Source organism: Brassica oleracea, chromosome C8 (genome assembly GCF_000695525.1).
Source record: "Brassica oleracea var. oleracea cultivar TO1000 chromosome C8, BOL, whole genome shotgun sequence".
NCBI lineage: Eukaryota > Viridiplantae > Streptophyta > Magnoliopsida > Brassicales > Brassicaceae > Brassica > Brassica oleracea.
This window is the reverse complement of record NC_027755.1, coordinates 33444463-33466601: the sequence shown is the minus strand read 5'-3', so window position 1 is coordinate 33466601 and position 22139 is coordinate 33444463. Positions and strand designations below refer to the sequence as shown.

The 22139-nt window shown below is 35.8% G+C and overlaps 2 protein-coding genes and 1 pseudogene across 2 annotated transcripts; 2 read left to right on the top strand and 1 right to left on the bottom strand.

The window, feature by feature from the left end:
• Nucleotides 1-968: 968 nt before the first annotated feature.
• On the bottom strand, nucleotides 969-1853 carry LOC106309552. The gene has a single exon (XM_013746601.1). It carries the CDS (start codon nucleotides 1677-1679, stop codon nucleotides 1242-1244), a length of 438 nt encoding a protein of 145 aa, XP_013602055.1. The 5' UTR covers nucleotides 1680-1853; the 3' UTR covers nucleotides 969-1241.
• An 11691-nt stretch (nucleotides 1854-13544) lies between these two features.
• Nucleotides 13545-18251, top strand: LOC106309234 (annotated as a pseudogene).
• Nucleotides 18252-21323: 3072 nt separating this feature from the next.
• LOC106311092 lies at nucleotides 21324-21896 on the top strand. The gene has a single exon (XM_013748327.1). It carries the CDS (start codon nucleotides 21399-21401, stop codon nucleotides 21735-21737), a length of 339 nt encoding a protein of 112 aa, XP_013603781.1. The 5' UTR covers nucleotides 21324-21398; the 3' UTR covers nucleotides 21738-21896.
• The last annotated feature ends 243 nt before the right edge of the window (nucleotides 21897-22139 follow it).

Sequence of the window (22139 nt, the reverse complement as noted above, 5' to 3'; positions counted from 1 at the left end):
TCCGGAAGTCAATTTCCATGTCAACGGAAGGGAGTACGATTTGGCTTACTATCTCGCCGATGGTATTTATCCGAAATGGGCTATTTTTATTCAATCTATCCGACTCCCACAAGGTCCAAAACATTGTTTATTTGCTAAACACCAAGAATTTGTGCGTAAAGATGTTGAGCGTGCCTTCGGAGTCCTGCAAGCTAGATTCGCGGTTGTTAGAAATCCGTCTAGTTTATGGGATAAAAACAAAATAGGAAATATTATGAGAGCATGTATCATACTCCATAATATGATTGTCGAAGATGAACGAGATTCCTACGGTAACACATCAGTATTTGAACAAGGAGAAGATCAGGATACCACTTTTGTAGTCAGACGGCCTACAAATCTCGGTGCTACAATGGGACGTCGAGCAGATGTTCGGGATACACCAGGCTATCACCAATTAAAAGCAGATTTGGTTGAAAATATATGTGATCAATTTGGACATCTCCCAATGTAATTTTAAAGTTTCTATGAATTGAATAAAATGTGTGTTTGCTTTTAATTCTCTCTGTATGTTTTTATTTACAATGTAATGTAATAAGAACTTTGTAATTTTCTATTAAATTTAATATTTTTCGATAATTTGTGTGTTATATTAAATGTAAAATGGAAATAAGTTTTAGCTTATATATATGTTACGAGTTATTTAAAAAAAAAATTCCTAAGGACCAAGATTAAGTCCCACCAATAATCATCATTTCAACAAAAAGTTCTTACAAATGTCCTAAGCTAAAAATAACAATAAAAAATCATTAGAACACCATTCTAAGGACAATGGATAATGATGCCCTTACATTCAGGGAAAGTGGTCAACCGATTTTCCACAAAGCAGTAAACAAAATGAGATTAGTTATAGGTTAACATAGGGTTCTTCTTAATATAAAAACAACACATAGGGCATGAGTTGTACAACAAGGATATATAAGAAGCTGTAAATGCGAATCTTTATATTTCAGAAGCATAGATTCAACAAAACTTCATAAATGAATAATAAACACATTAAACAAACTTTATTATTTAGGCCCACAATGGCACAATCAACCATCTATTACTTATTTCTTTCTAGTATTCTTTTATTTTCTTTTACTTGTAAGTTTTGATACAGATCAAGATCACAAACTTTCCTATCAGCAATCTCGAAAAGTATATCAAACATGTCAAGCTTTTATTACAAGGAAAAAGGAGAATTGTTTTGTTTCTAAAAATTACTTAACAACAGGAGAGACAGATACAACAGCTGGTCCAGAAGGAAGCTTGCTAGCCGTGTCGCGTTGCACGAGATTCCCCTGCGCCTTCGCCATCAATATGGACTTGTATATCTCCACAAGCACTTTCTCATCATACTCCTTCATCTGACCTGACCCAAAACTGGATCCACCGTATGCAGAAGGTCCGACGGCCCGTGAATTCGCCAGCCGCATCATTATATTAACATACGAATCGCGTAACCAAACGAGAAGCTTCTTAGGGGACGCTCTTCTGAGGATCCTCAGTTTAGGCATAATCTTGATCCTCCATGAGCGTTTCTTGCTGGTCGGATCCATTTTGGCCCGTTTTGCATTCCTTCTTCCCACCGTTGATGACCCATCAAGCTTCTCGTATCCTCTCCACCTCCGCCAATACCTCTTTGGCGTTATCTCCATCGCACACAGACACACACTCTCTCTGATCAATATGTACGTTTATTTGTTTCTGTATTATATATTGAGAGAGATATTATTTATAAAGAATGAATGAATTTATGAAAGAGAGAGAGTGTGTGGTTGGGACTTATAATAATGACTACGAAGACCTAAATGGCCAAGTTCACAGTGTGTATGAAGCAGCAGACACGTGATTAGTTACACGCATCTATGCGAATGTGATTATAAGTAAAATACTAATACCTCCGTTAGCAAAATGTTAAGTATTTTAGAAAAAAATTGTTTCAGAAAAATGTATTTTTTATATTTACAATGCATTTTTTTGTTAACTAATAATAAAAAAGTGTGAATTTCAAAAATATTAATTATATTTTTTGAAATTTTATTGATTTAGAAAATATAAAATTACAAAAAATTATGTATTAATATTTAAGTTTTACTAAGTTTTATTAATTAATAAATGTGAAAATTTTAAAACAAGTATTATTTTGAAACGAAAGGAATATTCAGTATAAAACTGAAAGTCATTTTTTATTTTTTCATTTTGGGTTATCTTTTTACTGGCTATTTTTGAAACATAATGGGAGTGATTGGTAAGTGTTGTGGTTTTTATTTTTTGGCTTTAGAATAGTAGCCGTAGATTTATTTGCTGTAATTATTTTTGCTGTAAGTTTATAAAATACTTTTTTTTTTGCTCTAGAAATAAAGTTCTCTACAGCAGGTTTTTTGATTTTTCAAAGATATTTTTGCATTAACTTTTTTAAAAAAATGAAAGCATAATTAGTTGACATGTATGATTTTAAATTAAATTTTGATTTTCTAAAACATCTACCGCCACAACCAATCAGCCCCAATCATTATCGGTTTATCATTATAGGTTTTGGTAGAATAATGATTATAGTTAGCATAAATATCTAACCATTATCGTAGTAGTCCTTTTGGAACATCCTATTCAAGTTTTCTTTTTGTTTTCTAAAAACATTAGATAGTATTTCGATTTTAATTCTTACACACAAATATAAGTACCACATTAAATATATATATATATATATATATATGCTCGCTATAGGCTCTACATAAACCGAGTTGATTTCAACGTATGAGCCGAATTGATTTATCCAAAACGAATGGTCTGAATAACGAATGAAGCAGCGTTATCGTTGATTTTATTTTTATTTGTCAACAAGCGTTGATGCTTGTTTTGTCTATCGGTGATTATTGTCTTGAAGTAATGTTATTTAATTTGTCAGCAATGGCGTTTAGCGCGAGTCGACCGCTATTGCAATAATGGCAATGTGTGAGGACATTACCATGTCCCATGTGACCACCCTCCACCAAATCCTGATCGCTGGATCTCTCTCATTGTCATTCCTCATCGCAATTCGATTGCGAGGTTACACGCATGTTATACCCTCATCGCAATTCGATTGCGAGGTTACACGCATGTTATACGTAATATAACGTAGAGTATTATTTGCTGCATAATATTTTCCAGAATTTTTGTTTGCTTGTAAGGTAGTACTATATTTTAAGTGCACATATCTAAATCAAATTTAATTGTAGCATGTTTTAGGTAGCGCTACATTAGTTTCATTTGTACATTAAAATATAGTTAGAGTTGTTGGAACCAAATAAGAACTGAACAATGAGATCTAAAAAGCTTACTTTCTCTTATTGATCAACTGACTTTGTATAGCCTTTCACAAACGTACAACTGCCTCCTACATTTTCGGAGGACTTCAACAACATGAAACAAACTTAGTTGGCAACTACTCCTACATAGTTGACATTTAAGACCACTACTAAAGACCAAGTCTAACAAATCCTTCCCTAAACTGATATCTCGAATGATATATCAGTTTATTTAGGCATCTCAATCAAACCTATTTCTTCCTTCACCTTCCCCTCCTTAGTCAGCTATCTCAAGTAATGGAATCGCACCTCAATGTGTTTGTTGCGTCCATGAAGAACCGGGTTCCTTGACAGCTGAATGGTTGAACTGTTGTCACACTTGACTGTGATGCAACTCTCTTGATACTCTCCAATCTTCTCAAGTACTCTAGTTATCCAGATTCCTTGCGTTGCACATGAGACAGCAGCAATGCACTCTGCTTCCGTTGTGGACAAGGCAACTATAGGTTGATTCTTTGAACTCCATGAAACGGCTCCTCTAGCGATGAGAAACAACAAACCCAGAGGTGCTTCTCCGATCACCTAGATCCCCTGCATAGTCGCTATCAGTGTACACTTGAAGCTCATTGTCTCCACCACGCTTGTACATAACTCCAAGCTCCATTGTGCTTCTTACGTATCTCAATATCCTCTTCACTACTTGGAAATGGGCTTCGGTTGGATTCTCCATGAACTGACTAGTAAGTCCCACAGCAAACATCAGATCAGGCCTGGTGACTGTGAGATACATCAAACTGCCGATCATTTGTTTGTAGAGTGTGACGTCCAGGACTGCTCCTCCTCCCTTCTTTGAGACCGTTGTTCCTGGAACTATCGGACTGCTCACACTATTGCTCAAATCCATCTCAAACCTTTCAAGAACTTCTCTAGCAAACTTCCTCTGGCACATGTAAATCCTTTTTTCTCGCTGCAGAATTTTGACTCCAAGAAAGTATCTCATCTTCCCAAGATCGGTCATGTCGAACCTTCTTTTCATTGATTCTTTGAACTTCAGAATCATTCTTTCACAGTTTCCAGTAACTATAAGATCATAAACGTACAAGCTTACAATGAGAATCTGACCTTTTTGCTCTGTTTTGACCAACATAGTATGTTCAAAGTCGCACTTCTCGAAACCTTCCCCAATGAAGTAGCTCTCTATCTTACTGAACCAGGCTCTTGGTGCCTGCTTTAGGCCGTATAGAGCCTTTCTCAAATGGTAGAACTTCTCTTCGTTTCCCTTCTTGATGAAACCTTGTAGCTGATCGATGTAAACCACTTCGTTAAGTTCTCCGTATAGGAAAGCACTCTTTACGTCCAACTGATAGATGATCCAGTTTTTGCAAGCTACAATGGCCAGAATGATTCAAACTGTGTCCCATCGTGCTTCTGGTGCATACACCTCATCATAGTCCACACCATACCTTTGCGCATAGCCTTTAGCAACAAGCCTTGCTTTGAATTTGTCTATCTCGCCATCTTCATCATACTTAGTCTTAAAGACCCATTTCACACTAATGGTCTTTACACCTTCTGGCAATGTAGACAACATCACGTCTGATTTCTTTCAATGGCTTCAATCTCTGCTTTCATAGCCTCTCTCCACTCTTGATGTCTCGCAGCTTCTTCAAAACCTGTGGGATCTCCAAGTGCGGTGATGACTTGAAGAGCATAGTCATCGAACAAGTAACTATCGCAGAGGTGAGCTGTTACCTCTTCTTGTTGCAGCATCACATGACCACATTCATAGTCAAGTAAGTAAGATGGGGGCCTACTCGCTCGTGCTGGTCTCCCTCCTGAAGCAACAACTTCTTCTTCTTCAACAGCTTGTTCTGGTTCTGTAGCTGCACCATTGTTGTTGTTTTATGCATGCTCTTCTTCATGTAGGAAATCTTCGTCTCCATTTTCACCTTTGTTTTCCAATGCCAGTATGGCATGAGAATCATCATTAGCTCCATCTACATTTTTCTTTCCCCAATCCCAATTCTCTTCTTTTTCAAAAACCACATCTCTATTCACTGTGATTTTCTGAGAAATGGGATTGTGCATCTGAAATGCTTTTGATTCTTCACTTATTCCAAGGAAGACACACTTGCAGCTCTTGTTATCTAGCTTCACCCGCTTTGCTTCTGGTATGTGGACATGTCCAATGCATCCAAAAACTCTAAAGTGTTGCACATTTGGTTTAATACCACTCCAAACCTCTTCTGGTGTTTGATCTTGCAAGGCACTTGTAGGACTGTGATTGAGAACATAAGTTATCCACTTGACTCCCTCTGCTCAAAACTCCTTTGGCATCTTTCTCTCTGTCAACGTGATACGAACCACGTTCATGATGGTCTGGTTTCTCCTCTCAGCCACACCATTTTGTTGTGGCACGTAGCTGCAGTCATTTGGCGTTTGATGCCCTCATTCTTACAGAACTCCTCAAACTCTCTTGAACAAAATTCTCTTCTTCTATCTGTTCTCAGACATCAGACTGGCAACCCTGATTCCTTTTCCACACTAGCCTTGTGGACCTTGAACACAGCAAATGCTTTTGACTTCTCTGCAATCAAATAGCCCCACATCTTTCTGCTGTGATCGTCAATGAATGTGAGAAGATACCTTTTCTGGGTAATTGAGATTGGCGTGATGGGACCACAGATATCAGCATGTATCAGTTGCAAGTTTTTTGAGGCTCTCCATGTGCTTTTCTTTGGGAATGACTCTCGCTTCTGCTTCCCAACAAGGCAGTTTTCACACACCTTCGTGCAGGTTTCAACGTGGGGAAGTCCTTTCACCATCTCCTTGGAGCTTAATGTCTTCAGGCTTTGTAGTTCAAGTGAGCAAACATGCAGTGCCACAAGTGCGTTTTATCTGCTGTCTTCATCTGAAAGCACGGGTCTAAGCCGATCTCTTCACCAAGAATTGCAAACATTCGATTAGCGCTCATCTGTGTCTCAATGATGATCCCTCTTGATGGATGATACACCTTGCAGCTCTTGTTCTGTATCAGGATTGCAAGGTTTCTTTCTTGTAGTTGTTCCATGCTAAGAAGATTGTTGCTCAGCTCAGGAACATAGTACACATCTTGAATTACTTGAATCAATCCATTCACCTTGACTTTAATGGTTCCCTTTCCTTGTACAGCCATCCTTGCATTGTTTCCAAGCTTCACTGAGTATCCAAAGTTTTCATCAATCTCAGAGAACAACTTCTTTTCCCCGGTCATATGATTGTTGCACCCGCTATCAAGGAACCATAAGTCCTCCATCTTCGATCCCCTTAGCTCCACATTTGCCATCAACAACAACTCTTCCTCTTCATTAAACTCAACAAAGTTTAACTTCTTCTAAGCGTTGGGACATTCAAATTGGTAGTGTCCAAGGTTGTGGCACTTGTAGCATTCCACCAATCCTTTGTTGAACGATCCTCTTCTGCATCCTCTACCATGACCCCTACCAAAGCTACCTCTTCCTCGTCCTCCTGATCCACTTGAGTTACCAGCTTCATGGGTCACCTTTAACACTTGCTCATCCTTCACGTTCCCCTTAGAGTGTCTCACAATCTTCTGTTCGTAAACCAACAGAGAGCTTTGCAACGCATCCACCGAAAGACTATCAATGTCTTTGGATTCTTCAATCGAGCATACTATGTATGTGAATTTCTCAGAGAGCATCCTGAGAATCTTCTCAATGATCTTGATGTCTTGCATATCTTCTCCTAGGTTCCTCATATATGTTGCAACGAGCAACACTCTCTAGAAATACTCTGTGATGTTCTTCGTTTCCTTCATCTCCAATATATCAAAGTCTCTTCTTAAGCGTTGAAGTTGTGTTCGCTTCACACGCTCGTTGCCTTGATACTTTGTCTTCAAGGAATCCCAAAATTGTTTGGTCGTGTCCTTCTGGATTATGGTCTTGAGGATTGACTTATCAATTTCTTCGAACAGGTAGTTCTTCACCTTCATATCATTGAGCTTCTTCTCTGCTAGCTCCTACCTATGCGCTCTGGTTAGGATCTCTCCTCTGTTTGGCTCAACATAGCCTCTCTCTATCAAATCCCACCATTCCTTGGACCGCAAGAGGTTCTCCATCAGCATGTTCCAATGTTCGAAATCACCGTCGAATTTGGGTATTGTCATCATCTTCATGTCTACACCTCCTGACATTTTCATTCTTTTCTGCAAGAAAGATCTCACTATTCAGATTAGAATACTGTAGCTCTGATACCAATATGTTGGAACTAAATAAGAACTGAACAATGAGATCGAAAAAGCTTACTTTCTATTATTGATCAACTGGTTTTATATAGCCTTTCACAAACGTACAGCTGCCTCATGCATTCTCGGAGGACTTCAACAACATGAAACAAACTCAGTTGACAACTATTCCTACATAGTTGGCATCTATATTATTAAAGTTGAAGTACACAATAAGAATGTTTGGAAATAAGGATAGTATATTAAGTGAATATTGTTTGGCTACAGGTTTAATTACTGTTCGTATATTTTTAAATAAGCATAAGCCTTTATAAAAATTGCAAATTCTCGTGGCCCATTTATCTTCTAAACGATATGGTTTAGCTAACTTTATAACCTAGATTAATCACCTACCTATATAATCTAGATTTCTCCACACCTCACCACAAAAAAAAACAATTATAAAAGTTCTATTAGGTTCTTATTAGCAGTCGGCGACCTTTTCTTTTTAACTTACTATGGCTATGGTTACAAACAGTGAAATCACTATGTTGAACAATCTCAAACCATATAAAACTACTTGGAAGGTTGAAGTGAAAGTTCTTCATTCGTGGACACAACATTCAAACTATTCTGGAGAAGACACTTTCGAGTTCATACTTGAAGATAGGATGGTATGTTTTTTGTTTGAATCTATTTGTTTTCTAGAATTTTTTGTTGCCAACGACTAACCAATGTAGTTCTAATTGTTATTGTAGGGATCTGAGATACATTGTACCTGTAAGAGTGCCTTCCTTGGCCGTGTTAAGAACTTACGGGTTGATCAATGGAAGTTCCTCGAGAATTTTTTGGTTTACCCAGCAACCGGGATATACAGACCAACTAGGCATCTATACAAGATGTCCATCACAGCGAATTCCATTGTCACCAGTTCCACTCTAACTACCTGCGAGGTATGAATATGGTTATATTATAGAAGTACACAATATATGAATGAGATTGTTTGGAGCTAAACGTTTGATCCGTTCTTAGGTTCGTTTGGTTGATCAACACAATGAGATTTCATCTGAAGATGTTTCAGCATCTTTCTCTAAGCGCAAGGAAAGAGATGGTGCTCTTAATGACATAAATTCTACATCCAACAAGTTATGTGCTATGAATATCAAAATGGAGAAGAAAAAATATGATTAGTTATGTGAGGGTTACCCTACATATGCTTAGTTTGTTATTTAGGTTTTGTTTCATGTTGGTTTTTGAATTTCCATTTTCTTTATGATTTTCGCTTTGTTTTTTCATTACTTTACTTTGAATCACATTTTTAATGAAAAAGCATGTGTTTTGCCAATAATCAATAGTCCAATAGAGAATTACCTAACCAGCAACTTAACGTGGAACACTCTCACTACGATGGTTAATAGCTCCTAAAACTTCAGATCTATTCTTTCTACCCATATTCCAATTCCGATGCTCATTTAAAAATATTTGTTAAATCAAGTGAGATTGTTTAATTCATAATATAAACCCTTCAATTATTTAGCACCAATGTAAGTCAATATTGTTTATGTGATCGTCTTTATTTAATGTGTAATCATATAATTTTGGATATTTCATAACCAGAGTCTGTAAATATCCTTATCATGTCTCATATCTTCGGATGGTTACCATAACTTTCGCGAGATTATATAACCATATTTTATAAATCAGTCATATATATTTCCAAAGATCTGATTGACTAATTTAATGATCATTATTTAATTCTAACCTTTCTTTCCACGTTATATTTTTCTCCAAGTAACATATCTTTTTGCTTGAGATTACCTTGCCTCATAATTTCCGTCCACTGCCTTCGTAATTAGTTACCATGATCTGCGTCAACATATATAACAATATTAAAAAACCACTCTCATAATATTTACAAAATATAGGAATTAGTTAACATATTTAAAGCAGAGAATATACGCATAAAATCTAACCACGCAATAACTCCTTGCAAGCAATTATAACCATATTTCTAAATCAGTTCTATATCTTCTCAAAATATTTGATTTACAAAAGATGTTACCTAAGTAAACGTGAATACCAAGGTGCATATCTTTTTGCTGTAGATTACATTGTCTCATAATTTAGTTCGGATTAAAACTAAATTAGTTACCATAATTTCGGGCAACCTATTTAACAATATTTACAACGAATCCTATAATATTTACAACAGATCAATTATAAAATCAGAGAATATACGCACTAAATCTAACCAGTCCATAACTCCTCTTGACCTAAATTATTCACTTATCTATATATACCGAATCCAAGACGGCTTTAACATCCACACACATCTCATAAAACAAACATGTCTGCCTCAAGAAAAATGGTTCTTATCAATGATCTCAAGCCTTTTAAAGAGGAATGGCGAATTCGACTCAAGCTTCTTCATACATGGAAAACAAAGACTGATTATGGGGGCGAATCTCTTGAGTGCATCTTCGCTGACGAAACGGTACGATCATAAGGTTTATAATTAATTTGATTAAGGCATCCCAAATTATATTGAATCTAATACTACGTTTTTGCAGGGTCAAAAAATTCATGCCTCATGCAAAAGAACTCTGATGTATCGTGTACAACGCGATATACAGCTAGGAGAACGGAGAGAGCTTGAAAACTTTAAGATTTCAGCTACTGGAGGTCAAAATAGACCATCGAAATTTCAATACAAACTCACCGTCATTGGAGATACCAAGATAAAACCTACTGATTATCGTGATGAAAATCAGTTCCTCTCTCTAGCAAGTTACGAGGAAATTGTAACAGGAAAGCTCAAAACATTTTTTCTGATTGGTATGCACCAAAAACGATCCTCACTTTACTTTCTATTTTGTGTGTAGCACTTTATAGTTATTTGAATTTATTATATTGCTTAAACAGATGTTATGGGCCAAGTGGTAGATCTTGGAGAAGTAGCTATCTGTCAATTGAAAACTGGTGAAAACAGGAAGAGAGTAAACTTTCGTTTGCGTGATACTAGGTATTAATTTTGTATTTCTTTCCGCGCTAATGGTTTTGACACTATTCTGATGTCTCCTACAAATTTTCAGTGTTTTGCTGATTACCAAATATAGTGGGAATGAACTGGTATGTTGCTTATGGGGACCATACGCTGAGCAAATTGAATCGCATGTGGAAGAATCAAAAGATGAACCTATTGTATTCTTGATCTGCTTTGCCAAAATCAGTAATTTTAGAGGTATACACATAATTATTTAAATCGAGTTTACACTCATTCTATTTATCTAACCAATTAATTAATCGTTTCCAACCTTCTGAGAAATATATAGGTGAAGTGCAAATCACCAACGCTTTTGATTCTTCAGTTTTGATGCTTAACCCAATCATGGAGGAAGCTATTGACTTTAGACAGAAGTAAGTTGATTTAAATTGTTTATGTGTATAATATTTATACTAAAAGAAACAATGTTGAATTTCAGGATGTCGCAAACTGATCTTCCCTTAGCTCTTTTGGGTAGCAGTGATGAAAATAAGGTTATCAAAGCAAGTAGTTGATGATTGGAATGAGGTTGACATTAAGTGTATTTCTGAGATATATCTTGCTGTTGAGGTAACTTAACAAACAATTAAATATTTTCCATAGTGTTAGTCTATCCTATTATTATATGTTTACAAAAATCTTTTGTGTAACCATTTAGGCTGAGAGCTGCAAAATCGTCTGTACAATAGAAGCCATAGACATGGATTGGGGTTGGTTCTATTTTGAATGTAACAGGCACAATCGACGTACGACCAGAGTTGGTAGGAAGGGCGGTGGTAAGATGGTTGAATCTGAGAAGCCAGTATTCTATTGTGATGTGTGTCGTGCAAACACAACTGATGTCTCACCCAAGTAATCACCCAAGATTTCATTTTGTTTTTATTATTTATCTTATTACAACTATTTTGGTTCAATAAACTTTGTTTTTTTATGACTTATGATGTCAAATTGTCGTAACTATATTTACCTAACCAGAAACTTAGCATGTAACACTCTATAACTTATTGTACACTACGATAACTACACAACCAAAAGTTTATTCGAAAATACCTGTTTATGCCGTTAGTAAAACAATGCTGTCTATGTAACAACATCCCTTTTCTCGGACTTGCAATTTCCATTCCAAGTGATCCTATAGAAATCATTTAAAAAAACGTTATCTAAAAAACGTGAATGACACAGAGCTTTGTCAAATATAACTAAACAGGATTCAATTTTACTGACTTAAAAAATAATTAAAAATCGATGTGTAATAAAGATTCTATCAAATATATTCTGTTACCATAAGTGACACACAAAAGGACGTAACTAACAACTATCTTTGTGCTAGAAATTTAATATTTAAGATCATCCTAAATCCTCATTTCTGCAGTCCATAAAACATAGTAAGGGTTTTCTTTTGCTGAGGCAACCGAACTATGAAAAGAAAAAGACAGATTTCGAAAGAAATCTCTTACAAGGAGAATGATAACACAGGTTTGAAACAACAATCGCTGTCAGGAAACCAGACCATAGACCAGAGGAATATCCAACCATCTGTTGCTATATGTTCTGTTTTTAAAAGAATTTTTGATGATCTGGATCTACGACCTATTTCTAAGTATAATTATGTGCGAGAAGGCCAGAATATCAGCACACCAAAAACCTCAACTTGCAAACGCAGATGTGTTCTCGGTAATGATTTATTAAAAACGTGGTTTTGATCTTCAAAATAATGATATGTTAAATAAGCAAGTTGAAATTGTTTCATTCCTGATCTTCTTATCATTCTCTTCGTTTCAGGTGTGGATTTAGTGTCAAACCAGAATCAAAATACGCCTTTGCAAAGAAGCTGTTTGACATCTTTATCATGTAAGCAGAGATATGTACACAAGAGAATATCGGCTAAGAGAGTGAATATTGTAAACCTCTTGGTAGTGTTATATCTAATGTTTTGTTCTATGTGTAGCTAAAGATAAAAGCTCAGCAGAAACTAAAACACTACACAAGTGTCTACATCGAAGGAAGAAAATACCAGTTCTCAGGGACATTACTAATTTCAGTGAAACACATTTCAGTGAAGTTGATAATGCTCAAGAAGGTCTGTGTACAAGGACACCAAAAACTCCAAGTTATAAACGTAGACGTGTGCTCGGTAAGTCTATTTAATAAACCTAAAATTTTACATGATCTTATTTAATAATATACATGATTGCAGGTGTGTCTCTGAACTCAAACCAGTCTACAAAAACTACAGAGCAGAGAAGTTGTTTTACTGTTTTGTCATGTAAGAATGTATATGTATCTAAATCTAAACAAATGGTGTGAAAAATGAAGTACATGTTTCTAAACAAAAGAATGTTTTTGGTAGTGTTTTTTATAATTTTTTAAAAATTGTGTAGCTAAAGATCAGAGGTCAACAGAGACAAACACCACACATGTACCAAACAAGAGGAAGCAACGACAGAACAAAATATCAGTTGGATATGACATTCCCAATATAGACCAACTACACGATGATCATATTGAAGATGATCCAGAAGAAATGAATGATTGTGATGTTGATATTGAAGGTGATTTGTTTTCATATGTGTTTTAATAGTATTGATGTTACAGAATTTGTACCTCTTTGTCCTAACGTTTTTGTACCTATTTTCATTGTACAGGAATAATTGAGGAAATTGATGCTGACCTAGAGTTTGATGTTAGCTCACAAGAAACTACAGACTCTGAAAATGATGATCTCGGCCTAGATGTATCTAATGCAAACATAACATATCCATTTAGGCAGGAAGTCAAAAGAAAAACTAAACCTCTTAGAAAGAGTTCTATATGTAAATCAAGAGGTATATGATATATTCAATTTTCATGTGAATTTCTTTATGATTGTATTTGCTATAATATTAAAAGTATATTGTCGTTTTTAACATATGCAGATTATATAGATGAGGGTGATCCATCATACACATGTTCCCATTGTGGTGCTATTATGTGGTATGGAGAACGGATTAACAGGCGCAGGAATACACATACTCCTTCTTTTACTTTATGTTGTGGGCAAGGTCAAGTTGTGTTGCCCCTTCTAAAAGAACCACCAGAAGTACTGAAAAAATTAATGATGGGAGATGACAAGTTAAGCAAACATTTTCAGAAAAATCTCAGACCTTATTAAATGGTTCTTTCATTTACTTCGCTTGGAGGAAAAGTTGAAAGATCTGTGAAGAAAGGTGTTGGTCTAGATATGTTTCAGTTGCACGGAGAAAATTACCATCTACTTGGGAGTTTGAGACCACCAGAAGGTATGACAGCCAAATTTGGACAGCTATACATAACTGACACTGAAAATGAAATGAAAAACAGAGCCAATTGTTTGAGGTAACCATTGATGCTTTGAACAGTTTGTTATATTATGATATGCCACCTCTGATTTGTTCAGCATTCTAACATTTGGGGTTTTTTTGTTGTATTTTACAGCAAGAGTAGCATGAGTGTAAAAGTAAAAAAAGCTGATACTTTGAAGGAAGAAATCATTGAGGTTTTGATGAAGATGTTGAATGAAGTGAATCCCTATGTTAAGCAGTTTAGGTCTGCCAGAGAACGATTTGATACAAATCCTGAAGATGCATTTCACATGAGGATTATTAGTGATAGGCTCACTGATGGAAGAACCTATAACGCACCTATGGCATCTAAAGTGGCTGCATTAATTCCTGGCGATTTTAATCTTGATACGGATAAAAGAGATATAGTGCTTCAACAACATTCAGAAAAGCTTATGAGAATTAATGAAATTCATGCATCCTATCTAGCACTCCAGTATCCTCTACTGTTCACATATGGAGAAGATGGTTTCAGGCTTGGGATTAAGAAAGGTGTTACTGAAGCTACCAAGAAACAGAAGAAAGCTACAATTAGTATGAGGCAATTCTTTGCATTTCGTCTTCACGAACGCAAGAATGAGTCGGGACATCTCCTTCATGCTCGACGTCTATTTCAACAGATTTTGGTTGATGCCTACACCACTATAGAGTCTAATCGTCTACGCTATCTTAAGTTGAATCAGTCGTCTTTGCGATCTGACAGTTTTGACTCTATTAAAGAGTCTGAAAATGCTGGGAGGACTAATATGAATGAACAAGGGACAGAATTTGTGTTGCCAGCTTCTTTCACTGGTGGTCCTAGATACATGAAGAACAATTATTTGGATGCTATGACCATTTGTAAGCATTTCGGATTTCCTGACCTTTTCATCACCTTTACGTGCAATCCTAAATGGCCAGAGCTCACCAGATTCCTTAAGACAAGAAACTTGAAGCCAGAAGACAGACCAGAAGTTATTTGTCGGATTTTCAAAATGAAACTTGAATTGTTGATGGATGATTTAACTAAAAAGCACATTCTTGGGAAGACAGTCTCATGTGAGTTAATGTTTATATATCTAATCTATTTAACTTTTCATACTTACTAATAATTTTTTTTACAGCTATGTACACAATAGAGTTTCAGAAACGTGGTCTACCTCATGCACACATTCTTCTGTTCATGCATTCTGACTACAAGCTTCCCACCACAGATGACATAGACAAGATTATTTCTGCGGAAATCCCTGATAAATCAACAGAGCCTAATCTTTATGAAGTTGTTAAAGACATGATGATGCATGGACCATGTGGAGCTTCGAATATGAATTCTCCATGCATTGAGAATGGATTGTGTTCTAAGGGATATCCAAAACCATATGCTGAAAGGACTACCGTTAATAAAGATGGGTTTCCTGTATATAGAAGGCGTGAACAAGTGGAAAATTATGTCGAGAAGAGTGGTGTGAAATGTGATAATCAATGGGTTATTCCTTACAATAAGGAACTCTCTCTTCGTTACCGAGCTCACATAAATGTTGAATGGTGCAACCAAGCCGGCTCAATTAAATACTTATTTAAGTATATTAATAAAGGTCAAGATCGTGTCACTGTGGCTGTGGAACCTCCTGACCATGTTGTTACAAACCAATTGGGAAGTCTTGATGGAAGTGTGGAGAAAATAAAAGACGAATTTAAAGATTTCTTTGACTGCAGGTAGTAAACATGATTCCATTTCATTAAAGAAATACCCGAGTCAATATATATATAGATGTGAACAAATATATAGTGTGTGTTAACAATTTTTTTTGTTTGTTGTAGATATGTTTCTGCCTGTGAAGGTGCCTGGAGAACTTTCGGTTTTCCAATTCATTATCGATCTACTGCAGTCGAGAAGCTTAGTTTTCATCTTCCTGGAAAACAACATGTTATATTCAGAGGTAAAGATAAGATGGAAGCCGTGGTTAGTCGTAAGCTCATTGAGAATACAATGTTCTTAGCATGGTTTGAGTTGTGTAAGATCGATTCACTTGCGAAAACCCTCACATATGCGCAAATACCGAACTTCTTTACTTACGATAAGAAGTTGAAGAAATTCAAAAGAAGGAAAAGAGGATTTAGTCTTGGCAGCATTAACTATGCTCCACGTAAACAAGAAGATTCATATTATCTCCGCGTGTTGTTGAACATTGTAAGAGGTCCTACCAGTTATGAGGATATAAAGACATTTGAAGGTGTTCTTTACGAGAGTTACAAAGAAGCATGTTGTGCACGTGGCTTATTAGACGATGATCACGAGTATATTGATGATTTGTTGAAGAGAAGTTATGATAGCTCTGCAAGTGATTTACGACAGTGTTTTGCTATGATGCTTAATAATGATAGTTTAGCATCACCAGAGAATGTTTGGGAACACACGTGGGAGTGTCTGTCGGAGGATATTGAATATAACCGGAGAATATATTTCAAAAGACCAGGTTATTCTTTACTGTGAAAAATTATATAAAATTTATGTAAATATATATATGGAGAGATTATTTATGTCTTAAGGTGGCAGAGATGTTTAACAGTTTCTGTTTCTTTTTCTAGGACTTGTGTTGAGTGATGAGGAGAAGCAAAACTATGCTTTACAAGAGATTGAAAAGCTTTTGAGACACAACGGGGATTCACTTGAGAGATTTACTAATATGCCAAAGGTTCCAAAATCAAGTATTAACGATTCAAATGTTCTTATACTGGATGAGCGTAGCTATTCGCGCGAAGTGTTGTTGGAAATCCTTGAGAGAGATGTTCCAAAGATGACAGATGAACAAAGGAGAATATTTGATGAGATTCTTGATGCTGTGACTAAAGGAACAGGAGGGAGTTTTTTTGTTTATGGATTTGGTGGAACTGGTAAAACTTTCCTTTGGAAATTACTATCAGCAGCTATTAGATCTAAAGGTGATATTGTTCTTAATGTTGCATCGAGTGGAATTGCTTCGTTGTTGTTACCTGGTGGTAGGACAGCTCATTCTAGATTTGGGATACCTCTAAATCCTGATGAGTTTTCATCATGTGTGCTTGCTCATGGAACAAATCAAGCTAATCTAGTAAAAGAAGCATCGCTCATTATATGGGATGAAGCACCTATGATGAACAAGCATTGTTTTGAAGCATTGGATAGAAGTCTGACTGATATTGTTGGGAAACACAGAAACAAACCTTTTGGTGGAAAAGTTATTGTTTTTGGAGGTGATTTTAGATAGGTTCTACCAATAATAAATGGAGGTGGTAGGGCAGACATTGTTTTGGCAACATTGAATTCTTCTTATCTATGGGAGCACTGTAAAGTTCTAAAACTCACAAAGAACATGCGGTTGTTATCTGGTTGTTTGACAACTGAAGAGGCAAATGATCTTAAGGACTTCTCAGATTGGATATTAAAAGTGGGTGAAGGCAAACTCGCAGAGCCTAATGATGGCGAAGCTGAGATTGAAATCCCTCAAGAGTTTTTGATTACCAACTCTGAAGATCCTATAGACGCTATCAGCAAAGCCGTGTATGGTGATTATTTATCCTTACAAGAAAACAAAGATCCAAGATTCTTCCAAGAAAGAGCTATTCTATGTCCTACCAATGAAGATGTTAATATGGTCAATGATTACATGTTGGATAAGCTTGATGGTAATTTTATAAATATTGCTATCGATTTATTAGCTGACTTATATTCATATTTGTGTACTAATCAAGTGTTTCGTAATTTTGCAGGAGAAGAAAAGATATATACCAGCGCATATAGTGTTGATCCAATTGACAAAATTTCATTCAATGATGAAGCTCTGGGTCCTGATTTTCTCAACAAAATAAAGGTTTCTGGTTTGCCAAACCATAGTCTTAGGCTCAAGGTCGGATGTCCTGTTATGGTTTTAAGAAACATAAATCCTGCAGCTGGGTTAATGAATGGAACAAGACTACAGATCACTCAACTTATGGATTTTATGGTTAAAGCTAAGATCATTACTGGAGAGAAGGTCGGAAATACAGTATATATTCCTAGATTATTGATCACTCCATCAGACACAAGATTTCCTTTTAAAATGCGTAGAAGGCAATTGCCTTTGGCTGTGGCTTTCGCAATAACTATTAACAAAAGTCAAGGGCAATCACTATCTGAAGTTGGTTTATTTCTACCAAGACCTGTGTTTTCACATGGACAGCTATACGTGGCTGTTTCAAGGGTCACATCAAAGAAAGGACTGAAAATTCTGATTGTCGACAAAGATGGTAAAGCTAAACAGAAAACTACTAATGTTGTTTTCAAAGAGGTTTTTAATAACCTTGAAGAGTCTGAGTGATAAGGTATTCTCGCATTCTGATTATCTTTAAGTTTTTCTGCTGTTGTAGATATTTTAAAAATTTAACCCTCGCAACTGTTTTTGAGGCATGCAGGTTCAGATGATGCATTGAAAATCGTTGGGATGTAAGGGTATCTCTTACTTGTGCGCAACCATAAAGAGATTTTTATATTTATATTGTTTATGTTCCTTTCATGATTCAGACAAGCATGATTGTTTTCTCTAAGCAAATTTGTTTAGTGTGTTTCTGAAGATGGTTGTTTTAGTTTGACAAATTAGAGTTTTTCTTTAACTGTTATACTTAGTGTTTTTCTTTAATTTAGATATTTATGAACGTCTTTGTTATTTATAACACATTCATTCACAAGAACCCAGATATGCATCGTTATTCAATCAATCCTAAAGCCATATAATACTATCTAAGGCAATGGTTCAATCTTATTTCTAAATCTACATGCTACTACATTGCTTTCATCTAAGTTAAGATCATAGTTACTAACCGTGAGTTGTTGTCTGGATTCACTTGCTGAACGTGGGAGAGAAACTTCTTTCTTCATAGCTTCTGATCGTTTTTTCACCAACATATGTTCATTATAAAAAAAAACAATCGCTCAACACACTAGAAAAGTACACAATATAGTAATCTCTGCAACTTTGATAAATATGTAAATACAAAAATTAATAACTGCCCCTCCTTACTTCTTTTCAACTTACTTGGGCTCTGATCACGAAAATCACTTTCTTCCTTCTCCACTGCCTTGCCAAAGAAAAGGTCCTCTGTAGAAGCAACCTCACCAGACTCCTTTGATAGAACTTCCCGATCTATCAACTCCATTATAGGTCCAATAAACTTCTTCTATGTTTGACGGAATTATACATAAGCTGTTATGCCAATTCCAATAAATATACACACTTACAAACCAAATAAATAATTAACAAAAATGAGAAACACCTTTATATTGCTCATGAATGAACAATGGCAGATTCTTCAAGGCCCGCCAAGAGGTCAATTTGCAAACATTGAAATGAAATTTGACAAGAAACATCATCACCAAATTAATATACAGTTACCAAATTCTCTAATTAATTGAATAATTAACAAAAAATACTTACCAAAACACTCCGATAATCTCAAATCCTCTTCCATCTTCTCTGTTCGTATTCTCCTATGAAGCCCGTGTGTTAAGACATGAATTTTTATAAACTACTCTTCTATGAAATGTTTCTTAGCTTGACGCGTGCTCCCGTTCTACATAATGTAGATCGCCAACAATCAATCTCTAGAGCGAAATTTATCAAAACCTAAAGAACCTCTAAAATAGAAGCTTTATAGAAATAAAACAAAACCTTAAGATTCTCAAAAGGAAAAGCTTTAATAGTGATTAGGGGTGGTTACCGTTTTTCCCTTACGATCTGCACTCATATTCTTAGGTTTGATTTGGAATCAGAAGAACATGTCATCTGGATCTTATGTTTGTTTTGATCGAAAAATATTTTTTGATCAATTTTTTTCGGTGACAAAGAAAACTGTTCGTTTGTTCCCGGAAAAAAATTAACAGATACCTAATGAGTTTGTTTTGATAAAAACGTTTTTTTTTGGGCCCAATCCACATTTAAAACATCACAGCCCAAATCATAATCTAAATTACATTTTCATTGAAATTTTGATTAATATTTTGTTTATAAAAATGATCTAAAGAAATAAATTATTGAATGGTTAAATATATGAATCTTCTTTCTTTCTATAAAAACATTAATTTAATTTGAAATATAAAGACTTTGTTTACATAAATTCAATAAAATTGATAGCATATTATTATTTAAAAAACTATTAACATTTTAATATTATATATGTGCTATGTAGCTTTTTGTAAACAAAAAATTGTACATTTACAATGGAAAACAAAAAAAAGTTATTAAAAAGAATACTAATACCGCGATACAATTCTCTAACATCGTGACACATCTAAAGTATATAATATTTACATGGAAAACAAAAATCATTCTTGCAGAAGCCAACATCCGCGCGGACGCGCGGATCCATCTCTAGTTATTATTACTAAAGACCAAGTCTAACCATGGTGGGAGACATTTTGACTTATAAAACCAAAAAAAGCAACATTAATGACCTTACTGAGCTGTGATTTCATGAGATCAATATATTCCCTTGTTGTGCTCGTCACTACACGTTTCTCACTCACATGCATGTACACACGTATTCGCGTAATATTGTTATTGTGTCAATATATAATAATATCAGTACCTCGTTTTAACAAATAATTCAGCTCTTACGGATTACAAGTTACAAACAACGTTAACCTAATTTTAAAAGTCTACGTCGCGTTATGGTATTGAAAACACATGCGGGCCTATAATCTTCCGGGAATTGCCTTCATTTCTATATCTTCGATCCCGGAATCATGTTTGCTTTATACCTCGGCCTAGACACCATCTGAAAGTGGGCTGAATGTTTTCATAATATGACCCATTTGTATGCATCATTTATTTACTGTAGCGTCTAACCATATACAAAGCATGAGCATGATTAATGGGGATATTTAGAGGGGGTGCTTAGCAAAAAAAATTAATATAATAATATGTGGGACTCACACAAAAACTAAGCACATGTGTTTATTGTGCTTAATTAAGCACCGGTGCTAGCACTGTTTCGCGGACCCCACTGATATGTGACGGTCCGCGATTGATTCGTTTTTTAATTTTTTTTTCTAAACCAGAAAAAAAAAAATAAAAAAATTTGGGATGCTAGGGTTAATGGTGGTCTGATAAGTTTTCAAAATAAAACACCAAAAAACTATATTAAAAGTATTTTGATGAAAAGCTTGTCTTCTTGATAATGAGTTTAACATTATTACGTAAAGTAGCCAAGAAACAATCATTACGAACATAATACATACTTACATGTCTTGGGAGGAAAAAAAACTATATATAGATATTTACATTACCTATTTTTTCCTTTTGTTTTCGTAAATTATAACCATCATTCAGAAAAGGAAAATGCGCCTGATGGATCGCACAGCCTCTCACTGCCCCCATTTATTAATTTGACTTGTCAATTAAAAACCATCCGATCTCATAACCCTTAACCGGTGCTTTTTCCATTTCGGACAAAGCTCCGGCGTAAGGAAAATGGACGGGTTCGGGTCTAATCCAAGGACACTCGCCGTTGACCAATGGATGGCGATAGTTAACGGTAAGGGTTACGGCGTTGGTGGAGCAACCCAGTTTCACCCGACCAAGTCCAGCACGTCAGATTTTAAGCTGTCTATCCCACCTCCGCCGGGAGCAGTTCAGACGACACGCACGAGTGCTCATGTTCCTGTCCCGTGGAGTTTCATCACCCCGGAAACGAAGAGAAAGAAGAGAATCGCGACGTACAAAGCTTACGCGATGGAAGATAAAGTTAAAACCACGGTTAAAAAAGGGTTTCACTGGATCAAGAACAGGTGCTCCCAGATTATACATTAATAACATTATTCTTTTTTGTTTGTATTATTTCCTGCGGATCGTGCATTGGGCTCTCTCGCCTGCGATAATCTTCGGCGACTCCTTTATTTGGTATAAAATGTAAGACACGCTGTTGTTGTTGTGCATGAGAATGATTAGTCGACAATGATTCAGGTCAAACAGGGTTCATGTTTGTGGCCCGAACAATTCTGTTTACATCATATTTAAGCCCCAATACTACTTAAATTAGCCCATTAAGTAAATGGGCATCTGAAATTGTATATTTTATTAACAAGGGACAAAGCATCTTCTACGCACGATCATTGCTTAGCACGTGAAGCCACGTCTTCTCTTTATTCACTTTACCCAAATAGCCTTTACCTGTTTACTCTTTTGCCCCGCTAGTTTCGTTAACTAGTTGAT